The 12,446-nt window shown below is 38.0% G+C and overlaps 1 protein-coding gene across 5 annotated transcripts in view; it reads right to left on the reverse strand.

Moving 5' to 3' along the window:
* The window catches only part of SH3YL1 (SH3 and SYLF domain containing 1), a 44,340-nt gene that overhangs the window by 29,616 nt on the left and 2,278 nt on the right, over window positions 1-12,446 (reverse strand). For 3 of the 5 annotated variants that reach the window (XM_077175019.1, XM_077175018.1, XM_054629755.2), the window contains exons 2-4: window positions 2,430-2,540; window positions 1,319-1,432; window positions 750-814 (exon numbers count right to left, since the gene is read on the reverse strand). In XM_077175019.1, coding sequence (XP_077031134.1) covers window positions 750-814; window positions 1,319-1,432; window positions 2,430-2,540 — 290 coding nt within the window. Of the gene's footprint in view, window positions 1-749; window positions 815-1,202; window positions 1,236-1,318; window positions 1,433-2,429; window positions 2,541-12,446 lie in introns of those variants that run through there. The other 2 variants (XM_077175020.1, XM_077175021.1) reach the window with 2 other exon arrangements.

Below are 12,446 nucleotides of genomic sequence, written 5' to 3' on the forward strand. Positions count from 1 at the left end.
TGGGAATCAGCAGAACAAAAGCTAAACAAAGAGAAGGATGACTCTAGAGGCTAGCATGGGGAGCAGAGAAAAGATGAAAACATACAAGAGTGAAGGAGCTGTGAGGAAGAAGAAATGGGAAGGAGAGGCAGAACGCTGTTGGGGCTCAGCTCACCAGGGTTTCTCTGAATATGATGGGAGTCCTTTACTTAAGCATTTCTGCTGGCTGGAACTGGCTCCTTTTCTGTAATATTCCTTCAGGAGAGGTATCACCAGTTTTGGTGCTTTCAAACTGAAGGGTCACGTCAGTAACCACAAGTGTGAGTGGGAAATGTGTGAAATACAGTAACATTAAGTGGAGGCCATTTTACTCCAGTTCTTTACACTGTTGCTTGCCAGAAGGCGCCCCTGTGCCCTTTAGCAAAGCATTTAACACACTATAAAGTATAGGATGCTTTTTCAATTAACTTCAATTGTCTTATATGGGAACACTGACAGGAAGCTCTCTGTAAGTGAAAAATTCAGTCTGCTAGAAGTGGAAATATGGAAATTAGTGTCATGTCACTTTTTTTCATCTAAATGTCTTCTAACAATTTGACTGATAGGATCAAAACCCCTCTTTTGTTTGTCTTGCATAAATGGATTTCATAATAATATTTTTGTACTTGAAAGTAGATTCTACTATCTCGCTAACATTTAGATCTTCGTGAATGTATTTTAATTTCTTGCAAAAAAAGTTACCAACAAGTACTTCAAATGCAAAACCATACCTCAATTCCAATTTCAAATCCACCTCCAAGACCAGCAATTCCTATTGCAGAGGGAGCAGACCAGGCTGTTGTGTAAAACAAGATAAATTTACAGAATTTTAACCATATATTACAAGAAATACTCACTTCATTATTACTGTTAAATACGCTAACAAATTCTCCATTTAAAACTATGTTCAAAACCACTACAGTAGAATCATAACTATAATGCTTTATCCTATAGGAAAGGATTTAAGAAATACAAACACTCACAATCTAAACAATTCCTCATTAAAAATTATTTATCATATACTTCATAATCAGATATAGTCAATTTTTGTAATCAATTTTATACTATGTACTTTTATATTTCATTGTTTTCCACAAAGATACGGAAAGATTTACATTTGGTCAAACAAAGGTACAAAGACTTGAAAACAGCATTCACACCAAACACTGTCACCTGTCACCTACTTGCCTGACTCATCACACATCTCCTGTTTTATGCTGTAAAAAGAATAATGAAAAAATATATTTTTATCTTTTTTTATTAACTTCTCATGAAGTACAAAAGGAAAATATCCACTTACTTCCATTAGGAAGACGAGCTAATACAATTCCACTTCCACCTCGAGCAGTCACCAAAAATCCAGCTTTGATAACAGACAAAACTGCAAGGCCTTTGGCTTTAGCTATTACGTGAGCTGAAACAGCAAAATCATTTATTCAAGACCTTGTAAGAGAAGTTCTAAGAGAAGGGGAAAACAAAACTCAATATTTAACAAATATGAACACAAAAGTCAAATAATCGAAGCAAAAGCTGAAAGAAAACTGCAAAAAAAGTTGAACTAATAACGACACCTCCACCACAGTGAACTGCAAACCTAGCTGCAGGTCACATTAGCCTGTGACAATCTATACACTGCCAAACTGCTCCACCAGTCCTGATTAGCTTGTACAGAATTAGTTTGTTTAGTGCCACACACTTTGTGTGTACCCTTGGCAAGATAAAGAGGAAACAGGCAGTGAATAACTGACAACCATGTCTCCACAAATTTTTGGAGGAGTTCAAAATTTAAATCACAGCAACAGAGCAGCCTAATAAGCTTGTATTGTTAGACAGTGGCAAATATTGATGTGTCATCATACTGCAAATCTTATTGCAGACCTTCCAGAACATAACAGTTAAGGACTTAAAACCACAACCAGCAACACCAGGTGGAGGAAGACACTAGGAGAAACACAGAGTAACTGCAAAAATGAAGAGGACAGCAGCAAATAAGAGTGCTGAACCAGTATCAAAATCACCCTGATTTCTTTGCTTCAACTTATTTTCATCTAGCTAATTCTAATCAACACAGATATTCAAGAGCTAGAGCTACTAGGCCAGGTTCTCTCTTAACATACATTTATAGGTTGAGCATAAGACAGTCTGTCCATCCTGGGGGAAGCCTTCCAATGCAGGTACCTTGTAGCAGTAAACATTCAAAAGATCTCTCTCAGTAAGTAACAGCTGCCAATAATACAGCAAACTGAAACCCTTTACTTCCAAAATATATTCAAAGAAGTTATAGCATCCGAAATTTTCATTCATCTCTAAGTTGTGGTCAGTGGAAACAGAGGGAATTGGTAAAAACAGCATGACTGCAACACAGGGAGTGCTGAAGGTTTTAGCTGAATCAAAGCATTTTCTTTACTCACGTGGTATGATTTTATCTGGTCCATTTCTGGAAGTTATTTCTGTAAATTCTCGTAGTATTTTAGCTGCCTTTTTCGCTTCTGATTTCAGGTTGGAAGGTATAGGGTTGTTCACTGAAAGAAATGAAAGAAATATGGTTAGTTTAGGATATCTACTTGACTAGACAGAATCAAGTACTATAAATTATTAGTATTCTGCAACATGATAAATACCATTTTATGTAGACATAGTAATGTTTCACCTGTAGATCTGCAAAAAGAAGCCTTAGTGCAGTTAAAAAGGTAAGAGTTAGTCTTGATTGTTACATCTACTAAAATCCCTCAGAGTTACCTAAATTATTCTTGTTTTCCTGTCTGAACATAACAACACTATTTTCAAGCATAGTAGAACCAAACTGTCCAACTAACACATAAATATATTGCCAGACCAAAGATGCATCTAGTCTCACATCACATCTCTGAAAAAATTAGTGACAGCATTCCCATAAAATTCTAATACTCTTCCTAAATTCACAAACATATAAAAAACACTGTGCATAGAGAAACAACATTCAGTCAAAAGTGAATTATTTTTTTAATTGGCATTCCCTGAACATTCATTCACCTCTTCACTCTGGACAACATTCCCACCTAAAACCAAGAAGGTGAGGACTAAATACATTTTAAAGTTACATCAATAAAGCTTAGAGAGCAATTCAGCTCAGACCAAGTGAAGCACATAGCAGCAAGTCAGCCAGGTTTCTGTCCAGGCTCCCATGGCTAGAATATGATACACCTCCATTTTTCAAAGAGAAGAATATTCCTCTGGTATGTTCTCCAAGCAAAATGGCAGATTCCAAGAACAAGAGAGATTTTGAAAGCTGAATCTCTGGATTAGTGTCCCCTGAAGCAGCTTGAAGAAACATTTGGCTTTGGTGAAGATGCAGCAGGTACAAGCTTGGAGAGTTTGAAGTGACATCAGTCATCAGAAGGCTGTGCAGAAATATCAGCCTCTCTGGGAACAAAAGGAAATGTATAGAATGCGAAAGACTCTAAACCACACTGCAGTTAGCAGAGTAGAAATATTAATTCTATCTCCTAATAATCCCTTCTCTTTTCAGAAAATGAAGATCATAGTCAAGACTCTGAGTGTGAAAGGATAGGAGAAGGTGGAGCTCTAAGGGCTCAGGATATTCTGAAAAGTTCTTGGCATGTTAATTTTCTCTGACTGTTACAGTACTAAAATTGTCGAACTGCTTCAAGAGTTTTGAACATGAATTTCTTCTGTGGCTGGAAGGCTTCCCCAGGCTGGAATCTGGCTACATGGCAGTGTAGCTCAAATAAAACATGAACTCACAATTGCTTTTGGTAGATTAACAAACTGGGGTGAATTAAATGTCTCCTTTACCTCTGTTTTTGTACTTCACACTGCATTTTCAAGGTCAGAGGGCAAACATGACCAGCATGTCGTAAGAGAAAAAAAAAATTTCTGGTTTTGTACGGAGATAAATTGAGGCAGTCCCAAAAAGCATATTGCAACACCGTTCTGCTCAAGAAGGCACAAAGAATAAACCTAGCATATTACAATTTGTAAGTAATAATTAACATTGTAATACACAGTGCATGTCCATTTGCAAAATCAACGGAACATTTCTACATATAAGTTTTCACTTAAGATACTTTGCAAGTCTAGAGGTCTCAAGTTTGGGAAGGGTCACCTACCCAGTCTACCCAAAACACACATTTCATGGTACTTAATTTTTCACATGATTCTGTGAGATTAGACTGTGGTAAAATGGACAGTTATGCACCTGACCATGCAGGACTCCTAGCAAAGTGATTAAGACAATGAAAATAAGACCTGTACACTGGAGATAAAAAACACTGGGGAGATGAAAACACTGGGGAGTTAAAAAAAAATACTGAGCAAAGCATTATCCAGCTTCTAGATTAGAGAAATAAAATAAACATCTGTGCTCTTCTCATACTCTTCTTCCTTGTTTACCCATGCATTCCTTCCTCCCCTTTGCTTCTCTTTGGCTAATCTCAGAATTTGCAAAGCATCTCCAATTATTCTTCCTACTACTAGAAAAAAAAAGGCAGCTCATATTTCATACACATTAGAAGAGAAATCCCTTAGCTAAATTCATTAAGAAAATGAGGTGTTTTCAGACCTGAAAGTCTGCTAACAGGAATAATACAGTGAGGAAAAAATATAAAATCACAACACAGTTTTTGTAAGCATTTTCAGACTTAAGATTCAAAATTGCTGCAGAAAGATTTGATGGTTACCAGAAAACACTGTGTGCATGCCACTGTGCACATAGAAGCTACTATTTAATTGAAGACAATTTGAAGTTGAATTTCAGGATTCAGCAAAAGTAATACTGTTACTACCTCACTGTTCCTTCACTTCTCAATAAATAACTGGTTGCTCTGAGCAACCTGCTCTAGTCAAAAGTGGGGTTTGGGTGTTTGTTTTTTTTTTTTTTTTTGTCCTGCATGGTGTGGGGTACCTTTATCACCAGGGAATGGAGAAACTGGAGAGATATTCATCCAGCTGTACTCTACAAGAGCAAGCACAGGAAAACTTAACTTCTCATCCTCAAACCAACATCAGAAACTTCACTTTCTCCCTGTATTACTTGTTTCCTGCATCATTTCTTCTGCATTGCTTGGGTAGCTTTTCTTCTGCATTCTTTGGGTAGTTACAGGAATTCACTCGTCCATTATCCCTTGCTTTTTCCCTTCCTGCCACAGACTAAAGTAATGCAGGATTATTTTTCTGAACTAAGACACAGCAGGTGGATTTGACAACAGCATTCTGCCAATTACTTTGCATGTGGCTAGACTTGTGCACTTTCAGAAGCTAAGAAATGGGTGATATTTCTAAAGCACAAGAGAAGTACAAAAAAGAAAGAGGTTGAACATGCCACTAACTGAAGAGCTCAAAGCTCCACCTTGCAGAGAATGGCTGCAAGTAAGATTTTAATGTAGACAGTAGCAAGTATGAAAATTAAAGTGACATTAATTGGCAAGCAAAAAAGGCACAGAGAGGTTTTAACAACGGGCAGGATGAATAAGCCACCTGATTAAACACTTTCTTGCTGCAAACCAACACAGTTACTCAAAGTGGTAACCATATGATTCTTTCCCCAGTGGCTCACTTTGAGTTCCTTTATTTACTTCCATAACGTTGTCTAGATACCAAGGAACTGGCAGGATGCCTACAGGAGCCTTGAGGAACTGATGACCTTTTTTTTAAAAAAAAAAAAACAAACCCAAACAAATCCACACCCTGACCTCAATTATGTATAATATGATGCCTGATAAGGCCTGGCTCGACTCCCATTTTGGTGAATGCTAGAACCACAGCAGAAGAAATATAGTATTTTTATCACCAAGGAAAGGGTGAAGCTTGGCTTTCCCTCTTGGGCTTTGCCACACTCAGGATTTTGTCAACAGAGTTCAGGATTATACAAGGACAGAGTCAACAATCAACACTAAAAAGGCAGTTTAATGGTTCAATATATAGTATATATATAGTATGGCTGAGGCCTGACTCTCACCATTTAATTTTATATCAATCAATTTCATAAAACTTTGTCCAAAGGCAAAGAAAATTATTGGGTTTTTTAGTAAAAAAAACCCTAGCAAATCAAAAATAGCACAACTTTGTCAAACAATTCAAAACTATTCACTTCAAAAAAAAAGGACATAGAGGTTTTGCACTGTGGTGCAATGGTGGCATCTGTCCCAAAATACAAAAGAAATAAAAAGAAATATTAGAGTGAAGGCAGAGGAGTAAATTCTTGCTTCTATTTATTTTAATCACTCAGTAAACAGACCAAATTGTAAGTAGGATTTCTGTGACCTCAAAAATTATTTCTGTTTCTGTTCATCTATCAAATTATCCTCTTCTCCCTTAAGCTTGCCTTAGGATTTAGTTTGCAAAATTAGTTCCTTAGAAATTCATTTAATATCACAAATTTATTGAAAAAATCCTACAGACATATCTGCTTTTTAACAAAAATACTGTATGAAATATTTAGACATAAGCAGAATTTCCGTGTTCCGTTTACCCCATCAATAACATACGTAATAACCCTGTAGCACTGTCTTCACTATTAGCTTTTAAGTATGCATATCTAATTGTCTGGTTTGTATTCAAGCACTGCTCAGGAAAGAGGCAACCAGGAGCAATAAGACAATAACATCTATCAGGAGGATACACTGACTGATGGATTTGGAATGCCGTGACCAGAGAATGCTCAGCTGGGAGCAAGCTTCATTTGCACTCCTGCTTGTTGTTGAAAGGAGAAGATATTGAGCATATGTGAGTCAGCAACACAAATCCCATGGGGGAATATCACACCAAAATTGATTAACTGCTTAATTTGTAAGCTGATGAGGCAAGTGCGTCAGCCTCTAATTTACATTCTGACTAACAGTAATAATTTGCTGGCTGAACATTTGGTGAAATTATCTGAGCAAGGTGCATTAAAGAATAAATAAAGCCTTTTTACTTAAAAGCTATAACTAATTCTGATACAATCAAAATTATGCTGAATATGAACAGATGAAATAAAGCCTAGTGGCATTACAAGAACCCAAACATCAAAAGTACAGTTTCAAAGAACAGATGACAAAGGGGAGACAAAGACTCACATGCAGATTTCACACATATGCTGCCCATGCATGTTTGAGCTTTGAAGTATTTGGTGAAAAGTGGTTTTGTGGGTTTTTTTAGCTACAAAAAGAAGGAAAACAATGACAAATACCTCTATGAGCCCCATTCAGTCTTTGCTTTCACTTCACTAAAACGTATAGAAACAGCCCAAGAATACATTAAGGCATAGCTGATTTGCAAATACCCATGGCTACATCAGGAACATCAATGCTAAAAGGCTTATATGAACAGAGAACATTCAAAATTATGTACATTTACAAACATGAAAATTCGCATAGTCAAGGAAAGTTAAAGAACATCATTTTAATGGGAAGGAGAAACCTGAAAAACAAGGCTGTGCTGCACTGGAAAAGGGCCTAACCAAGAAATTTCAATTTGGCACTAGAATTAAAGAGATTAATGCAATTTTGGTTCCACAAATGTGCAACAACATGATACTGTGGTAGCCAGCTCCAGCCTTGGGATTCATCTGGTACTTGGAATTCCTCGAACAGTGTGCCAGATGTGCATCGTAGGCATTTTGCCCAGCCCAAGAAAATGTGATGCAATAGAGGTGTGGATGACAAGCAGCAGCCTATGCTAAACATGTCTCTGTGAGTCTCCATTTATGATCTCCAACACTTGAAGCCAGTGATTGAAAGCAAAGAATGGAGGTAAATGAAATGTCAAGAAAAGATCTGTGGAGTTCAAGGAAATAGCGGAATAAGTTGAAAAGGAACCTACAGGAAAAGGATGTTAAAAAATAAAGGCAAAACCAACCCTCTTTAATTGGAATCCAGCAGACTTCTGTTGTCAGAGCCTGAGCTCCTTACTCCTGGTTTGGAACCAACAGCAACAAGCAGATACTGTTTCCTCCAGATTCCAAGGACCATGAACAAGGAAAGGCTCAGAATGTACACTTTGAACATCCTGCTTATGGCAAGGAGACTATGAAAGCAGTAGCAGGAAATGGGAAAGCATTACTGACACAATGGGCAAGGTTGTACAATTCTGACATACACACCTTGAGAACAGCAAGGGAGACAGGAGTGTAAGGCAATGGAAGTAGAGCTGAAAAGCAGAAAGCAGGGTCTCTCTACAGTGAAGTTTTGTACTATGCTCATGTATTTCTGCCATGATCTTTATCACTTGGATTCCTGAAGCTTTACCAGCTTCCATGCTTCACTGCTCATCAACAACACTGGTGTGAGAAATCAGTGATCTGTCAGTGATAACAGTATGAGTTATGGCAGGGTGCAAGTACCACAGTAAGCACCATGTGGCTTTCAGAGTGGCAGCTGAGCTGCACTGGAAGACTCTAAGGTGTGCTTTCACAACCCTAATGGTTTTTATACCATGAATAAATGTAACTACACTTTCCTCCTTCCCCACCCTGGATTACAAGTTGTTTACTGGACAGCATTGCTTCAAGCTGGCACTGGTAGTGGTGAGAGAGGCAGAACAGCCCAGAAAGGTCTGCAGAATCTGCAGCTGACAGCATACAGAAATCAAGGAGTTGGAAGTATTTTAAGGTTTACCTAAGACAGATGGAAATATATTCTGTCCAAACACTCTGGTGAAAGAAGTAAAAAAGTGCTTAAAAATAAAGCTGAAAATAGAAAAGAAACCCAAACCCACTCTTACCCATGTTAAAACCAGCCTGTTTTTCCTTGTTTTACCTGCAATAACCTGCTAAAGTTAGCTGCTGACGACAGCCTGTGCCCAGGAAAAACCTCATGAGCATACTGAAGTTACAACTAAATTCAGCCTTCAAGAACTCAAATATGCAAAAGGAATGACACATAACAGAAGATAGCTCCTTCTCTAAAAGGAAAACAGCCCAACAAGTCTATATTTCAAAGAGGAGAATCTCACAGACATTGCTATCAATATAAAAAGCTGAGTATATTTATAGTATTTTGAAGAACTTTTGATGGAGAACATTATAATTAGAAATTATAATAATATTTGTGATTATATTTCCACAATTATATTTACACAATTACATATATTAATACATTTAAACCACAGCAATTTGTGTGGAGGGAGGAATAACAAGTGCCATTAATACTTCCGAAAACCTTTACGTAAAGTTGCATTACATCTGTATGATTACTGCAAGACAGCTAAGTCAGACAATGAGAAGTAACACAGGCATCTATGTTTGGACTTTGGCAGGCAAATACACAGTCTGAAATAAACCCAAATTACAAAGAACCACAAGTCTTTACTGAGAAAAGAACCATTTCAAACACAGAAGGCCTTTCATTGATAGAAATGAAGTAATGCAGATAGATGAGCAGATTTCTTCCCTTGTTCTCATCTCTAGAAGTCTGTAGGTTTGAGTTTTGGGGGTTTTGTGTGTGTTTGTTTTCTTAGGGGTTTTAAAAATATATAACTATGAGTTATGGAAATGAAAATACTTCTGTTGTAACTCTAAACCTGGAGAGGCAAGATGCCTCACCCCAACTTGCATGTGCATTATGTCTACCATTAGCTAGTACTCCGAGATGAGTAATTCTTCACAGAGAATCATTGAATGGTTTCTGTTGGAAGGGACCTGAAAGATCATGCAGTTCCAGCCCCCTGGAATGGGCAGGGACACCTTCTCCTAGACCAGGCTGCTCAAAGTCCCACCCAATGTGGCCATGAGCACTTCCACAGACGAGGCACCCACAGCTCCTCTGGGCAACCTGTTCCCAGTGTCTCACCATCCTCACAGTAAAGAATGTATTCCTGATGTCCAATTTTATTCTTCCCTCTTTTACTTTAAAATTGCTACCCCTTGTTCTGTCACTGTCTGTGTAAGAAGTCACCTTTTAGGCATCACCTCTCTCCCTGGAGTTGTCTCTTCTCCATGCTGAACAAACCCAGCTTTCTCAGCCTGTCTCTACAGGACAGAGGCTTCATCCCTTTGATCATCTCTGTTGCCTTCATCTGAATTTGCTCCAACAGGTCCACGTGTGCCTTGTGCTAAGAACTCCAGAGCTGGAAGCAGCACTCCAGGTGGGGTCTCACGAGAGCAGAGTAGAGGGGAAGAATCCTGTCCCTTGCCCTGCTGCTCAAGCTGCTTTGGATGTAGCCCAGGGTGCAGATGGGTTTTCCGGACTGCAGGGACACATTGCCACATTGCCAACTCATGTCCAGCGTTTGTCTGCCAGAACCTCCAAGTCCTTCTCAGCAGTGCTGCCCTCAATGAGTTTCTCTCCCGTCTGTACTTGTATCTGGGATTGCCTTGACCCAGGTGCAGCACCTTGTACTTGGACTTGTTGAACCTCATGAGGTTCTCATGGTACCACTTCTCCAGCTTGTCGAGGTCCCTCTTGATGGCATCCCATCCTTCTGCTGTATCAATGGCACTGCACAGCTCCATGTCACTTGCTGAGGATAAACACTGAATGTGGATTTAAGGCTTTCTGCTATTACTTGTTTAAAGGAGTAATTAAACTTCATGGTCAAGTTTTTAGGCTGTTGTTCTCTAAGCAGAGGTATTTTGTAAATTCAGGCTTACAGAGATATAAATTGAGATGTTAGGTGATGACTTTTTGGAAAGGAAAGCAAAATTTTTTTGAAATGTCATAATTATATAAAATAACACATCTAAAATAAGTTTAGGCTTTGCACAGGCTATCTGATATAAATTATATGGCATAAAATGTGATGAAAGTAATAATCCTTGTTAGGTGTATCAGTATGACTATTGTCATGTATAGTGTCCAAAAGCATAAAAGATTTTTGGTCAGCTCTAGTGTTTACAAGTTGCCTTTTCAAATCTTCCAACCAATTATCTATGCACTTGTAGATCATGAGAGCTCAATATTTTTCACATGAAATATTTTGTTCATGGTAAAATAATACTACAACACATAAAAAAAACATGCCCCATTTCATTGTAGCATAATTTTTATAACTTTTCTCCACTGAGAGGGAAGAACTAATTCAAACACAAAGTTGATCACTTTGTAACTTTATGTGGTATCAGACCTCAGTCCCACGTTAAATTAACTATTTCCTTAAGAAAAGTCATGGAAAAAAAGCCCTGTAACACAGTCTCCTGTGTTATCAAAAGCCTTTGATGAGTTTTTGTACTGAAGTCAGCTTTGAGAAAATTCTAATTAGAGATGCAGAATTGCCTCATCTCCTATTCTGATGAAAGCTGGTATACATGAGGGTAAAATGAGAGTGACAAAGCTGAAAAATGTACTTTAAAGAAAAATGTGTTTCCCTTGTAGATGCAAGATGTTTTATCTAGGTAATGTTCCTTATTTCTAAGGAACTGTGGCATGTGAAGACAGTTGATACCTGCCTGAGGCACAGAGGATTTGTTCCAAAAAGCACATTAGACATCAGATGCACAGGAGGCAGAGTACTGGAATACCTGTAGCTAAAAGTCTTCAAAAATTCTTATAACTTTTAGCAATTGCAAGAATACTAAAATCCCAAGCTCACAGTTCTACAACCAGTTTGTAGCCTTTGCACTAGAAGGAAGGATAAACACAAGTGGCATGAGGAAGAAATCAATCCATTGTGCAAAAAGAATCATAAAACATCATTTTCAAGAATATAGAGATGACAGTGATGTGCTCAAAATCATGCATAAAAGGCAGAGTTGTGCTGGGGGTTGTCTGAGACTCACATGTGAACTCTAGCAAGAATTTGTACTACAAGAATTGCAGGCTTTGGCTCAAAACAAGCCACCACACCCATCCATCCTACACCCATGCCCCAGGATGCTGTCCACTTGAAACCCTTCTAGCAAGTCTTTCATGTACACTTATTATAATATGTTGGATGTGTAAACAATTGGCACCAAAGAGGTCCTACCTAACAAGTAAGATAAGAAGCACAACTGAAGCTAAGTCAGAGCTCCAAATTCAGTTCTACCTGTCCTGTGTTATCTTCATACAGAAGTTGGTATGATATGTGAAATTCAGACAGCAGGGTAAGGGGAATATCCCAAAGGGAATCTTCATTTTGACTTGTTAAGTGTCTTTTAATAATGAAGAATAAACTTCAAGGCAACCCAAGCAGATTAACATTATTACCCTTTGCACATGAAAGCTTTAACTAAAACAAGGCTATTTTTATACAAAAATCCTAAACAAACATCTTGTTTATCTTCCCACAAGGCCAGAAGTACAGAGAGAATAAAAAGTAAGATGAAGCCCAGATGTACAGTACACAATAGCCTTCTATGCTACCATGAAAAAATATTAACTACCTAAACAAAATATAGACTCTGCTTATTTCCCAATGAATGCTTAACACTTCTGTCAAGAAAACATTCACCATCATTCTGATTCTTTCATTTCCACACTTCACAGATGTCCCAATTCACTATGTGCATGAATCAAATCTAAGAAGTCACCAAT

The sequence above is a fragment of the Agelaius phoeniceus genome, chromosome 3 (assembly GCF_051311805.1).
Source record: "Agelaius phoeniceus isolate bAgePho1 chromosome 3, bAgePho1.hap1, whole genome shotgun sequence".
NCBI lineage: Eukaryota > Metazoa > Chordata > Aves > Passeriformes > Icteridae > Agelaius > Agelaius phoeniceus.